The sequence below is a fragment of the Dendrobates tinctorius genome, unplaced genomic scaffold (genome assembly GCF_039654945.1).
Source record: "Dendrobates tinctorius isolate UK_male_01 unplaced genomic scaffold, ASM3965494v1 ptg000020l, whole genome shotgun sequence".
NCBI classification, from domain to species: domain Eukaryota; kingdom Metazoa; phylum Chordata; class Amphibia; order Anura; family Dendrobatidae; genus Dendrobates; species Dendrobates tinctorius.
Genome location: NW_027361688.1, coordinates 860,648 through 879,163, shown reverse-complemented (window position 1 = coordinate 879,163; position 18,516 = coordinate 860,648). Strand labels below are relative to the sequence as shown.

Here is an 18,516-nt window from a genome sequence, read left to right as displayed (position 1 = left end):
ATAGTAGTTATATTCTTGTACATAGGAGCAGTATTATAGTAGTTATATTCTTGTACATAGGAGGCAGTATTATAGTAGTTATATTCTTGTACATAGGGGCAGTATTATAGTAGTTATATTCTTGTACATAGGAGCAGTATTGTAGTAGTTATATTCTTGTACATAAGGGACAGTATTATAGTAGTTATATTCTTGTACATAGGGAGCAGTATTATAGTAGTTATATTCTTGTACATAGGGGGCAGTATTATAGTAGTTATATTCTTGTACATAGGGGAGTATTATAGTAGCTATATTCTTGTACATAGGGGCAGTATTATAGTAGTTATATTCTTGTACATAGGAGCATTAGTATAGTAGTTATATTCTTGTACATAGGGGCAGTATTATAGTAGTTATATTCTTGTACATAAGGGACAGTATTATAGTAGTTATATTCTTGTACATAGGGAGCAGTATTATAGTAGTTATATTCCTGTACATAGGGGGCAGTATTATAGTAGTTATATTCTTGTACATAGGAGCAGTATTATAGTAGTTATATTCTTGTACATAGGAGCAGTATTATAGTAGTTATATTCTTGTACATAGGAGCAATATTATAGTAGTTATATTCTTGTACATAAGGGACAGTATTATAGTAGCTATATTCTTGTACATAGGGGCAGTATTATAGTAGTTATATTCTTGTACATAGGAGCAGTATTATAGTAGTTATATTCTTGTACATAGGAGCATTAGTATAGTAGTTATATTCTTGTACATAGGGGGCAGTATTATAGTAGTTATATTCTTGTACATAGGGGCAGTATTATAGTAGTTATATTCTTGTACATAGGAGCAGTATTGTAGTAGTTATATTCTTGTACATAAGGGACAGTATTATAGTAGTTATATTCTTGTACATAGGGAGCAGTATTATAGTAGTTATATTCTTGTACATAGGGGGCAGTATTATAGTAGTTATATTCTTGTACATAGGAGCAGTATTATAGTAGTTATATTCTTGTACATAGGAGGCAGTATTATAGTAGTTATATTCTTGTACATAGGGGCAGTATTATAGTAGTTATATTCTTGTACATAGGAGCAGTATTGTAGTAGTTATATTCTTGTACATAAGGGACAGTATTATAGTAGTTATATTCTTGTACATAGGGAGCAGTATTATAGTAGTTATATTCTTGTACATAGGGGGCAGTATTATAGTAGTTATATTCTTGTACATAGGGGAGTATTATAGTAGCTATATTCTTGTACATAGGGGCAGTATTATAGTAGTTATATTCTTGTACATAGGAGCATTAGTATAGTAGTTATATTCTTGTACATAGGGGCAGTATTATAGTAGTTATATTCTTGTACATAAGGGACAGTATTATAGTAGTTATATTCTTGTACATAGGGGGCAGTATTATAGTAGTTATATTCTTGTACATAGGAGCAGTATTGTAGTAGTTATATTCTTGTACATAAGGGACAGTATTATAGTAGCTATATTCTTGTACATAGGGGCAGTATTATAGTAGTTATATTCTTGTACATAGGAGCAGTATTATAGTAGTTATATTCTTGTACATAGGGGCAGTATTATAGTAGTTATATTCTTGTACATAGGAGCAGTATTGTAGTAGTTATATTCTTGTACATAAGGGACAGTATTATAGTAGTTATATTCTTGTACATAGGGAGCAGTATTATAGTAGTTATATTCTTGTACATAGGGGGCAGTATTATAGTAGTTATATTCTTGTACATAGGAGCAGTATTATAGTAGTTATATTCTTGTACATAGGAGGCAGTATTATAGTAGTTATATTCTTGTACATAGGGGCAGTATTATAGTAGTTATATTCTTGTACATAGGAGCAGTATTGTAGTAGTTATATTCTTGTACATAAGGGACAGTATTATAGTAGTTATATTCTTGTACATAGGGAGCAGTATTATAGTAGTTATATTCTTGTACATAGGGGGCAGTATTATAGTAGTTATATTCTTGTACATAGGGGAGTATTATAGTAGCTATATTCTTGTACATAGGGGCAGTATTATAGTAGTTATATTCTTGTACATAGGAGCATTAGTATAGTAGTTATATTCTTGTACATAGGGGCAGTATTATAGTAGTTATATTCTTGTACATAAGGGACAGTATTATAGTAGTTATATTCTTGTACATAGGGGGCAGTATTATAGTAGTTATATTCTTGTACATAGGAGCAGTATTGTAGTAGTTATATTCTTGTACATAAGGGACAGTATTATAGTAGCTATATTCTTGTACATAGGGGCAGTATTATAGTAGTTATATTCTTGTACATAGGAGCATTAGTATAGTAGTTATATTCTTGTACATAGGGGCAGTATTATAGTAGTTATATTCTTGTACATAAGGGACAGTATTATAGTAGTTATATTCTTGTACATAGGAGCATTAGTATAGTAGTTATATTCTTGTACATAGGAGCAGTATTGTAGTAGTTATATTCTTGTACATAAGGGACAGAATTATAGTAGTTATATTCTTGTACATAGGGAGCAGTATTATAGTAGTTATATTCTTGTACATAGGGGGCAGTATTATAGTAGTTATATTCTTGTACATAGGAGCAGTATTATAGTAGTTATATTCTTGTACATAGGAGGCAGTATTATAGTAGTTATATTCTTGTACATAGGAGCAGTATTGTAGTAGTTATATTCTTGTACATAAGGGACAGTATTATAGTAGTTATATTCTTGTACATAGGGAGCAGTATTATAGTAGTTATATTCTTGTACATAGGGGGCAGTATTATAGTAGTTATATTCTTGTACATAGGGGAGTATTATAGTAGCTATATTCTTGTACATAGGGGCAGTATTATAGTAGTTATATTCTTGTACATAGGAGCATTAGTATAGTAGTTATATTCTTGTACATAGGGGCAGTATTATAGTAGTTATATTCTTGTACATAGGAGCAGTATTATAGTAGTTATAATCTTGTACATGGGGGCAGTATTATAGTAGTTATATTCTTGTACATAGGAGCAGTATTATAGTAGTTATAATCTTGTACATAGGGGCAGTATTATAGTAGTTATATTCTTGTACATAGGGGGCAGTATTATAATAGTTATATTCTTGTACATAGGAGCAGTATTATAGTAGTTATATTCTTGTACATAGGAGCATTAGTATAGTAGTTATATTCTTGTACATAGGAGCAGTATTATAGTAGTTATAATCTTGTACATAGGGGCAGTATTATAGTAGTTATATTCTTGTACATAGGGGGCAGTATTATAGTAGTTATATTCTTGTACATAGGAGCAGTATTATAGTAGTTATATTCTTGTACATAGGAGCATTAGTATAGTAGTTATATTCTTGTACATAGGGGGCAGTATTATAGTAGTTATATTCTTGTACATAGGGGGCAGTATTATAGTAGTTATATTCTTGTACATAGGGGCAGTATTATAGTAGTTATATTCTTGTACATAGGGGGCAGTATTATAGTAGTTATATTCTTGTACATAGGGGGCAGTATTATAGTAGTTATATTCTTGTACATAGGGGGCAGTATTATAGTAGTTATATTCTTGTACATAGGAGCATTATATTCTTGTACATAGGGGCAGTATTATAGTAGTTATATTCTTGTACATAGGGGGCAGTATTATAGTAGTTATATTCTTGTACATAGGAGCAGAATTATAGTAGTTATATTCTTGTACATAGGGGCAGTATTATAGTAGTTATATTCTTGTATATAGGAGCAGTACTATAATAGTTATTAATAATAATAATAATCTTTATTTATATAGCGCCAACATATTCCGCAACGCTTTACAGTTTAACAGTTTCAAAACACAAGTCATAAGGAACAATGTTAACAATACAATAATTAAAGCAAGATAAGACGAAATAAGCCGCACCTGCTGGTGAGAGCGTACAATCTACAATGAGATGGGGGAGATACAGAGTACAGGTGTGTATATACAATGGTGTATTTACAATGATGGTCCGGCCATCTTGAAGGAGTGAGGGATGGATGGAGACAGTGAATGGGCTACACACGCACACTTACACATAGAATGACTTTGATTAGTGAACGACCGTGATAGGCCGCTCTGAACAAGTGTGTTTTGGGGGAGCGCCTAAAACTATGCAAATTGTGGATAGTCCTGATTTCTTGGGGTAGAGCATTCCAGAGGATAGGAGGAGCACGGGAGAAGTCTTGGAGTGGGAGGTACAGATTAGTGCAGTCGAAAGTCGTTTGCAGAGCACAGCGATCGGCTAGGCCGATAGACAGAAATGAGGGAGGAGATGTAGGGGGTGCTGCACTGTAGAGAGCTTTGTGGGTGAGAACAAGTACTTTGAATTGGATCCTATAATGAATGGGCAGCCAATGTAAGGACTGGCGAAGAGCGGACGCGTCCGAGTACCGATTAGCCAGATGGACGATCCTGGCCGCTGCATTAAGTATGGACTGGAGAGGGGATAGTCGAGCGACGGGGAGGCCAATTAATAGAGCGTTGCAGTAATCCAGGCGGGAGTGGATCAATGCTACAGTGAAGGTTTTTGTTGTTTCCATAGTGAGAAAAGGGCGGATTCTAGAGATGTTCTTTAGGTGTAAGCGACAAGAGCGGGCAAGAGATTGTATATGGGATGTGAAGGAGAGATTGGTGTCAAACATAACACCCAGACAGCGCACCTGCTGCCGGGGTGTTATTATAGTGCCACTCACGGAGAGGGAAATGTCAGATTTAGGGAGGTTAGTAGACGGCCGGAGCAGAAGAAATTCAGTTTTAGAGAGGTTGAGTTTCAGATAGAGAGCGGACATGATATTGGCGTTCTGTAGTACAGCGGGGGTAAGGTCGGGGGAAGACATGTATAGTTGTGTGTCATCAGCATAAAGATGGTACCGAAAGCCAAATCTGCTGATGGTCTGTCCAATTGGGGCCGTGTAGAGAGAGAAAAGAAGGGGGCCAAGGACTGAGCCCTGAGGTACCCTGAAAGCGAGGAAGAGGAGATGATGTGGAGCCAGCGAACAAAACACTGAAGGATCGGTCAGAGAGATAGGAAGAGAACCAGGAGAGTGCAGTGTCCTTAATGCCTAGTGACTGGAGCCTAGAGAGTAGGAGATGGTGGTCAACAGTATCGAAAGCTGCAGATAGGTCAAGAAGAATGAGCAGAGAGTGGTCACTGTTCCGTTTTGCTGTCAGAAGGTCATTGGTCACTTTGATGAGTGCAGTTTCAGTCGAATGTAGGGGGCGGAAGCCGGACTGTGAAGGGTCTAGAAGGGAGTGAGTGGAGAGGTAACGGGTAAGGCTGGAGTAAACTAGGCGTTCCAAAAGGTTAGAGATGGAGGGGAGATTGGAGAATGGTCTGTATTTGTTTGTGCAGGATGGGTCGAGAGCGGGTGTCTTTAGTAATGGAGTAACAATCATAGAATCATAGAATCGTAGAGTTGGAAGGGACCTCCTGGGCCATCTGGTCCAACCCCCTGCTCAAAGCAGGATTCGCTAAATCATCCCAGTCAGATGTCTGTCCAGCCTCTGTTTGAATACTTCCATTGAAGGAGAACTCACCACTTCTCGTGGCAGCCTGTTCCACTCATTGATCACTCTAACTGTCAAAAAGTTTTTTCTAATATCTAATCTGTGTCTCCTCCCATTCAGTTTCATCCCATTGCTTCTAGTCTTTCCTTGTGCAAATGAGAATAAAGTTGATCCTTCTACAATGTGACAGCCCTTTAGATATTTGTAGACAGCTATTAAGTCTCCTCTCAGTCTTCTCAATGGCGTGTTTGGAGGAGGATGGGAAAATACCAGAGGAGAGGGAGAGATTAAAGATTGTAGTTAGGTGGGTTGTGACGACTGGAGAGAGAGACTGGAGGAGATGTGAGGTCATGGGGTCGGTAGTGCATGTAGTCGGAAGAGAAGAAGAGAGGAGTCTGGAGACTTCTTCTTCTGTGATGGGATCAAATGTGGAAAGTGAGCCAGGGGAGATGCAGGAAGGGATGGGAGTCACAGCACTTGGTGGTTGGGAGCAGATTTCTTGACGGATATTATCTATTTTTTCTGTAAAGTGGGAGGCCAGGTCATCAGCACAAATGTCTGTGATAGGGGCTTGTGCTTTTCGCCTGAGGAGGGAGTGAAAAGTGTCAAAAAGTTTCTTGGGGTTGTTGGCTAGTGAGGAGATGAGGGTGGTGAAGTAGGTCTGTTTGGCGAGGTGAAGGGTGGCGTTATAGGTTCTTAACATAAATTTGAAGTGGATGAAGTCTTCTGGTGTGCGGGTTTTTCTCAATAGGCGTTCAGCACTCCTAGAGCATCGCTGGAGAAGTTGAGTTTGCAATGTGAGCCAGGGCTGTTTTACTCTGTGTTTGGAGGTTCTGAGGGTGAGGGGAGCTACTTGGTCAAGGGTGCTTCCAAGAGTGTCATTGTAGTGATGAACAGCCAGATTAGGACAGGAAAGAGAGGAGATTGGGGACAGAGATGAGTGTAGGGAATCTAAAAGTGTCTGAGGGTTAATAGCTTGTAGATTTCTGACTGTGTGGTAGGTAGGAGTGAGCTGGGGTGGGCGAGGATTTGTGAGCGTGAAGGAGAGAATGTTGTGGTCAGAGAGTGGAGGTGGTGAGTTATTTAGGTGGGAGATTGAACAGAGCCGGCCGAAGACCAGATCAAGGGTGTTACCGTCCTTGTGTGTCTCAGAGGTTGAAAGCTGTGAGAGGCCTAGAGAAGTGGTTAGTGATAGAAGCTGGGATGCAGATGTTGAAGTAGGGCTGTTAATGGTGATGTTGAATAGTTATATTCTTGTACATAGGAGCAGTATTATAGTAGTTATATTCTTGTACATAGGGGCAGTATTATAGTAGTTATATTCTTGTACATAGGGGGCAGTATTATAGTAGTTATATTCTTGTACATAGGGGCAGTACTATAGTAGTTATATTCTTGTACATAGGGGCAGTATTATAATAGTTATATTCTTGTACATAGGGGGCAGTATTATAGTAGTTATATTCTTGTACATAGGAGCAGTACTATAGTAGTTATATTCTTGTACATAGGGGCAGTATTATAATAGTTATATTCTTGTACATAGGAGCAGTATTATAGTAGTTATATTCTTGTACATGGGGCAGTATTATAGTAGTTATATTCTTGTACATAGGAGCAGTATTATAGTAGTTATATTCTTGTACATGGGGCAGTATTATAGTAGTTATATTCTTGTACATAGGGACAGTATTATAGTAGTTATATTCTTGTACATAGGAGCAGTATTATAGTAGTTATATTCTTGTACATAGGGGCAGTATTATAATAGTTATATTCTTGTACATAGGGACAGTATTATAGTAGTTATATTCTTGTACATAGGAGCAGTACTATAGTAGTTATATTCTTGTACATAGGGGGCAGTATTATAGTAGTTATATTCTTGTACATAGGAGCAGTACTATAGTAGTTATATTCTTGTACATAGGGGCAGTATTATAATAGTTATATTCTTGTACATAGGGACAGTATTATAGTAGTTATATTCTTGTACATAGGGGGCAGTATTATAGTAGTTATATTCTTGTACATAGGAGCAGTACTATAGTAGTTATATTCTTGTACATAGGGGCAGTATTATAATAGTTATATTCTTGTACATAGGGACAGTATTATAGTAGTTATATTCTTGTACATAGGGGGCAGTATTATAGTAGTTATATTCTTGTACATAGGGGGCAGTATTATAGTAGTTATAGTCTTGTACATAGGGGGCAGTATTATAGTAGTTATATTCTTGTACATAGGGGGCAGTATTATAGTAGTTATATTCTTGTACATAGGGGCAGTATTATAGTAGTTATATTCTTGTACATAGGAGCAGTATTATAGTAGTTATAGTCTTGTACATAGGGGGCAGTATTATAGTAGTTATATTCTTGTACATAGGGGGCAGTATTATAGTAGTTATATTCTTGTACATAGGGGCAGTATTATAGTAGTTATATTCTTGTACATAGGGGGCAGTTTTATAGTAGTTATAGTCTTGTACAAGAGGGGGCAGTATTATAGTAGTTATATTTTTGTACATAGGGGGCAGTATTATAGTAGTTATATTCTTGTATATAGGAGCAGTATTATAGTAGTTATATTCTTGTACATAGGGGCAGTATTATAGTAGTTATATTCTTGTACATAGGGGCAGTATTATAGTAGTTATATTCTTGTACATAGGGGGCAGTATTATAGTAGTTATATTCTTGTACATAGGAGCAGTATTATAATAGTTATATTCTTGTACATAGGGGCAGTATTATAGTAGTTATATTCTTGTACATAGGGGCAGTATTATAGTAGTTATATTCTTGTATATAGGAGCAGTATTATAGTAGTTATATTCTTGTACATAGGGTGCAGTATTATAGTAGTTATATTCTTGTACATAGGGGCAGTATTATAGTAGTTATATTCTTGTACATAGGGGGCAGTATTATAGTAGTTATATTCTTGTACATAGGAGCAGTATTATAGTAGTTATATTCTTGTACATAGGGGCAGTATTATAGTAGTTATATTCTTGTACATAGGGACAGTATTATTCTGGGGACCTTTCCTTTTCATGTACTCCATGAAGAAGAGAACAGAAGTGATCACATCAATTGGTAAAAGGATCCAGAATCATGATTTTCAACTGCAACAAAAAGAAAGGAATGTTTCTTTAAGACAACTATCCCTTTAAAGGGGCCTTTACACATAGCGATATTGGCATGTGTGATACTTACCTCCGACCGGCTCCCCCGCTGTCTGTTTTTGATCGCGCGAGATTGTCCAGTTCCATTTCTCGTCGGGCGCTTCCTGCTGGTGCCGACGAGCGATGCGTGGACGCGGGAGGGAGGACGTCAGGATCGCCGCGTCTGAAAGGTAAGTAACGACCGCTGCTGCGTCGCTGCATCGCTGTGAGATCTGCCTGTTTGGCAGCTCACTAGCGACCATTTAGCGATGCACCAGCGATCCTGATCGGGTCGTATCGTGGTTGGAATCACTGGTGCATCGCTAAATGTAAAGGGGCCTTTAGTCTGTCCCAAGCATTCTTGTAGATACTGTATCTTTGGGTTTTATCTTGCTGCATCTTGCAAATCCTCCTATCAATCATTCAGATAAATAATCTGCCTGACCTTGTTATAGGTCATCTATCCCCATCCATTAGAGGATGTTCTCTATGGGAGATCAGGGACTAATGGATTCCTGAACTGATAAGAAAGATAATAGGGGTAGAAAGGGATCAGGTTCTACAAGGAAACCTGCTGCAGACAACACAGCGTACTCCGGTTCATGTACATAGGGGGCAGTATTATAGGAGTTATATTCTTGTACATAGGGGGCAGTATTATAGTAGTTATATTCTTGTATATAGGGGCAGTATTATAGTAGTTATATTCTTGTATATAGGGGCAGTATTATAGTAGTTATATTCTTATACATAGGGGGCAGTACTATAGTAGTTATATTCTTATACATAGGGGGCAGTATTATAGTAGTTATATTCTTGTACATAGGGGGCAGTATTATAGTAGTTATATTCTTGTACATAGGGTTCAGTATTATAGTAGTTATATTCTTGTACATAGGGAGCAGTATTATAGTAGTTATATTCTTGTACATAGGGGGCAGTATTATAGTAGTTATATTCTTGTACATAGGGGCAGTATTATAGTAGTTATATTCTTGTACATAGGGGCAGTATTATAGTAGTTATATTCTTGTACATAGGGGACAGTATTATAGTAGTTATATTCTTGTACATAGGGGGCAGTATTATAGTAGTTATATTCTTGTACATAGGGGGCAGTATTATAGTAGTTATATTCTTGTACATAGGGGCAGTATTATAGTAGTTATATTCTTGTACATAGGGGGCAGTATTATAGTAGTTATATTCTTGTACATAGGGGGCAGTATTATAGTAGTTATATTCTTGTACATAGGGAGCAGTATTATAGTAGTTATATTCTTGTACATAGGGGCAGTATTATAGTAGTTATATTCTTGTACATAGGGGCAGTATTATAGTAGTTATATTCTTGTACATAGGGGCAGTATTATAGTAGTTATATTCTTGTACATAGGGGACAGTATTATAGTAGTTATATTCTTGTACATAGGGGCAGTATTATAGTAGTTATATTCTTGTACATAGGGGCAGTATTATAGTAGTTATATTCTTGTACATAGGGGCAGTATTATAGTAGTTATATTCTTGTACATAGGGGCAGTATTACAGTAGTTATATTCTTGTACATAGGGGCAGTATTATAGTAGTTATATTCTTATACATAGGGGGCAGTATTATAGTAGTTATATTCTTGTACATAGGGGGCAGTATTATAGTAGTTATATTCTTGTACATAGGGTTCAGTATTATAGTAGTTATATTCTTGTACATAGGGAGCAGTATTATAGTAGTTATATTCTTGTACATAGGGGGCAGTATTATAGTAGTTATATTCTTGTACATAGGGGCAGTATTATAGTAGTTATATTCTTGTACATAGGGGCAGTATTATAGTAGTTATAGTCTTGTACATAGGGAGCAGTATTATAGTAGTTATATTCTTGTACATAGGGTTCAGTATTATAGTAGTTATATTCTTGTACATAGGGGCAGTATTATGGTAGTTATATTCTTGTACATAGGGGGCAGTATTATAGTAGTTATATTCTTGTACATAGGGAGCAGTATTATAGTAGTTATATTCTTGTACATAGGGGCAGTATTATAGTAGTTATATTCTTATACATAGGGGCAGTATTATAGTAGTTATATTCTTGTACATAGGGAGCAGTATTATAGTAGTTATATTCTTGTACATAGGGGGCAGTATTATAGTAGTTATATTCTTGTACATAGGGGCAGTATTATAGTAGTTATATTCTTGTACATAGGGGCAGTATTATAGTAGTTATATTCTTGTACATAGGGAGCAGTATTATAGTAGTTATATTCTTGTACATAGGGGGCAGTATTATAGTAGTTATATTCTTGTACATAGGGGCAGTATTATAGTAGTTATATTCTTGTACATAGGGGCAGTATTATAGTAGTTATATTCTTGTACATAGGGGACAGTATTATAGTAGTTATATTCTTGTACATAGGGGACAGTATTATAGTAGTTATATTCTTGTACATAGGGGGCAGTATTATAGTAGTTATATTCTTGTACATAGGGGGCAGTATTATAGTAGTTATATTCTTGTACATAGGGGCAGTATTATAGTAGTTATATTCTTGTACATAGGGGCAGTATTATAGTAGTTATATTCTTGTACATAGGGAGCAGAATTATAGTAGTTATATTCTTGTACATAGGAGCAGTATTATAGTAGTTATATTCTTGTATATTGGGGCAGTATTATAGTAGTTATATTCTTGTATATTGGGGCAGTATTATAGTAGTTATATTCTTGTATATAGGAGCAGTATTATAGTAGTTATATTCTTGTACATAGGGGGCAGTATTATAGTAGATATATTCTTGTACATAGGGGGCAGTATTATAGTAGATATATTCTTGTACATAGGAGTAGTATTATAGTAGTTATAGTCTTGTACATAGGGGCAGTATTATAGTAGCTATATTCTTGTACATAGGGGCAGTATTATAGTAGCTATATTCTTGTACATAGGGGCAGTATTATAGTAGTTATATTCTTGTACATAGGGGCAGTATTATAGTAGTTATATTCTTGTACATAGGGGGCAGTATTATAGTAGTTATATTCTTGTATATGGGGCAGTATTATAGTAGTTATATTCTTGTATATAGGGGCAGTATTATAGTAGTTATATTCTTGTATATAGGGACAGTATTATAGTAGCTATATTCTTATACATAGGGGCAGTATTATAGTAGTTATATTCTTGTACATAGGAGCAGTATTATAGTAGTTATATTCTTGTACATAGGGGGCAGTATTATAGTAGTTATATTCTTGTACATAGGAGCAGTATTATAGTAGTTATATTCTTATACATAGGAGCAGTATTATAGTAGCTATATTCTTATACATAGGGGCAGTATTATAGTAGTTATATTCTTATACATAGGGGCAGTATTATAGTAGTGATATTCTTGTACATAGGGAGCAGTATTATAGTAGTTATATTCTTGTACATAGGGGGCAGTATTATAGTAGCTATATTCTTGTACATAGGGGCAGTATTATAGTAGTTATATTCTTGTATATAGGGGCAGTATTATAGTAGTTATATTCTTGTACATAGGCGTAGTATTATAGTAGTTATATTCTTGTATATAGGGGCAGTATTATAGTAGTTATATTCTTGTACATAGGGGCAGTATTATAGTAGTTATATTCTTGTACATAGGGGCAGTATTATATTAGTTATATTCTTGTATATAGGGGCAGTATTATAGTAGTTATATTCTTGTACATAGGAGGCAGTATTATAGTAGTTATATTCTTGTATATAGGGGCAGTATTATAGTAGTTATATTCTTGTACACAGGAGCAGTATTATAGTAGTTATATTCTTGTACATAGGGAGCAGTATTATAGTAGTTATATTCTTGTACATAGGGAGCAGTATTATAGTAGTTATATTCTTGTACATAGGGAGCAGTATTATATTAGTTATATTCTTGTACATAGGGAGCAGTATTATAGTAGTTATATTCTTGTACATAGGGGCAGTATTATAGTAGTTATATTCTTGTACATGGAGCAGTATTATAGTAGTTATATTCTTGTACATAGGGAGCAGTATTATAGTAGTTATATTCTTGTACATAGGGGCAGTATTATAGTAGTTATATTCTTGTACATGGAGCAGTATTATAGTAGTTATATTCTTGTACATAGGGGGCAGTATTATACTAGTTATATTCTTGTACATAGGGGCAGAATTATATTAGTTATATTTTTGTACATAGGGGGCAGTATTATAGTACTTTTATTTTCTACTCTATATCCATTACGGTTCTATATTATGATGTCATGCTTCCACAGTGTGTCCGGATTACACAACCAGAGCCCGGAGCTCCTGATATATCAATCACTGAGGATGAGACATCAGGATCATGTCTTTGTAAGAAGCGGAGTACATAGACTCTGGAATGTCCCAAACTTTATATGTCAGCTCTGCGGCAGGTGTTGCTTGCTCATTAACCCGCTTACCTGTCTGGGAAGTGTTTTCAGACGCCCTGTGACCTCACAGGTTTCCGCTGACATTCCTCTGGCAGATCAAAGCGTAATAATAAATATCCTCCTCTCCTACATCTAATGCGGTAATTATGGAGTAACGCTCCACTGCACCCAGAAAAGCCTCAAACACGGAGTTAAGTTACGGGCGGAGGCCTCTTTATTACGGAGGAAATAAACATTGTCGGTTTATAGGTTCAGGTAGAAGAGTCAAGAACAACATCGAGAGCTATAGGGTTTCTTGTCTTTACGAGCTTGTCTTATCGGGGTGGTGCAGTTTGGACGATCTCATTTTGATAATATGTGATCAGACGTAATCTGACAGCAAGTGAGTTTTTCTACAGCTCCCCCCGCAGGAGAAATGAAGCATTACACAGTTCTATGTAATGTGTGGAAGTGTTTGGCTCTTATGGTACTTAATAATGACCCCAATAATTAACTCCACAGTCCCTTCCTACACCTTAGATACATAATATAGGCCTTCCCTTGTCAAATATCACTCAAGCCCCGTCCCGGGTGATGTGACACCTGCCTACTCTGCATCTTGTGAATTATTAAATATTTCATTGTGTTGCTCTCAAAGACCAAGAACATACAATTCTCTGCAGCCTAAGGCGGAGGCGAGAGGCACCGGAGGGCCCACCATTGCTTACTGAAATATGGAGATGCCTAATGCAGCAGACTTTATAGTCTCTTTGGTTTTATTGGGTGTGTATACTTTTGCATCCATATAATATAGTCGTTCTATGTATACAGCTCCTATGCTAAACAATGTCGCCATAATCAAAGGTTACACACCCTCTACACATCCGCTGCCAGGAAGAACTGAGGAGCTCTGTTTGCAGTGAGATATTCCCCCGACGCGCGCTGGGTCGCATAGTAAAAATTCCCTTCTTTTAGGCCTCCTGCTTGGTGGATTTATTTTTATTGTTAACGTCTGAAAAGCCGATTGTAACCAGAGGAGAGATAAACACCAAATCTGCCATCCTGATTTACAGGAAATGCCAGGAGACCTGCTGGAGCAGAAGAAATGTCTGCACCCCACCCCCCAGAACAATAAAAAAAACATCCATCAACATCAGGACTGATAGAGATTAATCATCGGAGAAAGCAGAGCTCATTGTTTGTAGAGAAGTTTCTGCAGCTCCTTCCAAGACTGAGAAGAAAAGAGGAAGAGGACGAAGAGGCATGAAAGCTCGTGGTCCTGAAAAAGGGCAATGAACCTCATGCTGTAAAATAAATCCATCTATATAATCGAAAACACACATCCCACAATTATTCTATGCTGATATGATTCCTTGGAGGAGGATGGATAATTTAGCTCCACCCATAGTACCACCCCTGAGGTGCAGCTGAGGAATTAGGCTAGCAAGGCTTTCTCAGAAGCTTTACTCCATTGCCCATACTTACACTCAAGGTCATCACTGAGGACTCTACTGATTTGTAGGTATACCACCCAAAAATTCACTATAACTCACCCAGGTCCCTTTGTGCAGTAACAATGGCTTGATGCATCAAGTCCTTACCTGAGGCAGCCAGTTGCATTGTAGAATATATCAGCATCAGACATAAGAGCATTTTTGGAATACTCTCCATCCCTCCAGCCCGACCCTGGGATTATGATATTGTTGGTCAAGGTCGGCAGAGCTTCTCGGATCAGCATGACCTTCAGCTGGTCATTGGAGGACAAATTCCACATCAATCCTGCAATATTGAAAAAAACATTATTAAAAGATAAATATTGCAGCGGGAGTCTCATCATGTATCTCTGTATACAGGGAACTTCCCCTAGTGGTGGCTGCAGACAGAATATTATCATGTATCTCTGTATACAGGGAGCTCCCCCTAGTGGTGGCTGCAAGGATCTTTTCATGTATCTCTGTATATAGGGAGGTCCCCCTAGTGGTGGCTGCAGACATGGTCTTATCATGTATCTCTATATACAGGGAGCTCCCCCTAGTGTTGGCTGCAGACAGGACTTATCATGTATCTCTCTATACAGGGAGCTCCCTCTAGTGGAGGCTGCAGACAGGATCTTATCATGTATCTCTGTATACAGGGAGCTCCCCCTAGTGGTGGCTGCAGACAGGATCTTATCATGTATCTCTGTATACAGGGAGCTCCCTCTAGTGGTGGCTGCAGACAGGATCTTATCATGTATCTCTGTATATAGGGAGCTCCCCCTAGTGGAGGCTGCAGACAGGATCTTATCCTGTATCTCTGTATACAGGGAGATCCCCCTAGTGGTGGCTGCAGACAGGATCTTATCATGTATCTCTGTATATAGTGAGCTCCCCCTAGTGGTGTCTGCAGACAGGATCTTATCATGTATCTCTGTATACAGGGAGCTCCCCCGAGTGGTGGCTGCAGACAGGATTTTATCATGTATCTCTGTATACAGGGAGCTCCCCCTAGTGGAGGCTGCAGACAGGATCTTATCCTGTATCTCTGTATACAGGGAGATCCCCCTAGTGAGTGGCTGCAGACAGGATCTTATCATGTATCTCTGTATACAGGGAGCTCCCCCTAGTGGTGGCTGCAGACAGGATCTTATCATGTATCTCTGTATACAGAGAGCTCCCCCTAGTGGTGGCTGCAGACAGGATCTTATCATGTATCTCTGTATACAGGGAGCTAGTGGAGGCTGCAGACAGGATATAATCATGTATCTCTGTATACAGGGAGATTCCCCCTAGTGGTGGCTGCAGACAGGATCGTATCCCGTATCTCTGTATACAGGGAGATCCCCTAGTGGTGGCTGCAGACAGGATCTTATCATGTATCTCTGTATACAGGGAGCTCCCCCTAGTGGTGACTGCAGACAGGATCTTATCAAGTATCTCTGTATACAGGGAGCTCCCCCTAGTGGTGACTGCAGGCGGAAAAAAATGAATGTTACTCTACAATGCATAGAATGGAGGAAGGCAGATATTTACACAAAGCCATTTGTCTAAGATTAACTTCTAATACTTCTGATATTCTGAAATGGTTTTCTTCTGTGAATCAACTACTGGTACTTTAAAATGTGGCAGTAACATAGTATCAAAAGCTTCTACCGGTCTTATCGTTGAGTCATCACAATCTCAAGTCCTTGGAAATTTAAGCTACATTTTCCTCCGGGCTATTAGTGAGAACTATCATGTACTGATGATGCACCCACAGAATATAAAATGTATCATTGTGATTTCCTCTGTATCAGAGATAATGAGCATATGCCCCGAGGAGCATAGGAAAACAAATGCCTTCATGTTTAGTACCAATGATGTTCCCCTTAAATCTTTCTCAAAGTAGTGCTAGCAGCATACCGCATAATAAATAATAATGTCACCCCACACACACAGTAGTTACATCTTAAAATGCTGGTTTACTGCTGTCACCACTAGGGGGAGCTCCCTGTATACAGAGATACATGATACGATCCTGTCTGCAGTCACCACTAGGGGGAACTCCCTGTATACAGAGATACATTATAAGATCCTGTCTGCAGCCACCACTAGGGGGAGCTCCCTGTATACAGAGATACATGATAAGATCCTGCCTGCAGTCACCACTAGGGGGAACTCCCTGTATACAGAGTTACATGATAAGATCCTGTCTGCAGCCACCACTAGGGGGAGCTCCCTGTATACACAGATACATGATAAGATCCTGTCTGCAGTCACCACTAGGGAGAGCTCCCTGTATACAGAGATACATGATAAGATCCTGTCTGCAGCCACCACTAGGGGAGCTCCCTGTATACAGAGATACATGATAAGATCCTGTCTGCAGCCACCACTAGGGGGAGCTCCCTGTATACAGAGATACATGATAAGAACCTGTCTGCAGTCACCACTAGGGGGAGCTCCCTGTATACAGAGATATAGGATAAGATTCTGTCTGCAGCCACTACTAGGGGGAGCTCGCTGTATACAGAGATACATAAGATCCTTTCTGCAGCCACCATTAGGGGGAGCTCCCTGCATACAGAGATACATAATAAGATCCTGTCTGCAGTCACCACTAGGGGGAGCTCCCTGTATACAGAGATACAGGATAAGATCCTGTCTGCAGCCACCACTAGGGGAAGCTCCCTGTATACAGAGATACATGATAGGATTCTGTCTGCAGCCACCACAAGGGGGAGCTCTGTGTATACTGAGATATATGATAACATTCTGTGTGCAGCCACCACTAGGAGGAGCTCCCTGTATACAGAGATACATGATAAAATCCTGTCTGCAGTCACCACTAGGGGGAGCTCCCTGTATACAGAGATACATAAGATCCTGTCTGCAGTCACCACTAGGGGGGGCTCCCTGTATACAGAGATACATGATAAGACCCTGTATGCAGCCACCACTAGGGGGAGCTCCCTGTATACAGAGATACATGATAAGATCCTGTCTGCAGCCACCACTAGGGGGAGCTCCCTGTATACAGAGATACACGATAAGATCCTGTCTGCAGCCACCACTAGGGGGAGCTCTCTGTATATTGTGATACACGATAAGATTCTGTGTGCAGCCACCACTAGGGGGAGCACCTTGCATACTTGCAGATATAGCTATTGTATTCTATTATTTGGCACTATATGGCAGTCTAATTTGTACACAATACGGCAGTATATCATAATTATTACACAGCACTGTCACTTTTGTATTACACAGAGCGATTATTTATCTTACTTCTGAGTTATTGTGTATTTTTTTCTCTCTATGAGAACAGACCGGTTGGAGGTTTTGATGTCCAACAATTGTTCTTGACCCTTAGCAAAAGTTGTGCCCCAGGAGCCGCCACTCTCCTCACCTGTAATCTGCTTCTTTATCTCCAGGTCATGGCTCTCCCTCAGTAGGTTCAGCAGAGTGGGCATGGCACGCTGCTCATACACCTCCAGCTTGTTGTCGTTGTCCTCGTACACCAGGTTGCGCAGCGCGGCGCAGACAGATCGCTGAACTTCCTCATTATTGGTGTTCAGATGCTTAATCAGCTTGGGAATCGCTTGCAGACTGTACACCTGCCGTGGACAAAAGTGTAAGCAAAGCGTACCCAAATAATGAGAATGAGGGGGTTATATGGTCAATTATCAGAAAATTCTATCCAAACCCATTTTATATAAGATATTCTAAATTAAACTGCCCCCTTACAACAGACCTTAGCTACCTGGCTGATATTTAATCCAAAACAACGTCAAATAACAAAGGGGTTGTCTAAAAAGCTGACCGCAGAGGTTGTCATTTTGATGATCACTAGTGATCGGCTACAAACTGTCCAGGAATCAGGTAGCAAGTTTCTCTGCAGCACAACCAGAGGTCAAATG

At 38.5% G+C, this 18,516-nt stretch overlaps 1 protein-coding gene across 1 annotated transcript in view; it reads right to left on the bottom strand.

Moving 5' to 3' along the window:
* The window catches only part of PKP2 (plakophilin 2), a 64,419-nt gene that overhangs the window by 11,791 nt on the left and 34,112 nt on the right, over window positions 1-18,516 (bottom strand). Inside the window, exons 5-6 of the mRNA XM_073567377.1 lie at window positions 18,006-18,213; window positions 14,744-14,921 (exon numbers count right to left, since the gene is read on the bottom strand). Coding sequence (XP_073423478.1) covers window positions 14,744-14,921; window positions 18,006-18,213 — 386 coding nt within the window. The remainder of the gene's footprint in view (window positions 1-14,743; window positions 14,922-18,005; window positions 18,214-18,516) is intronic.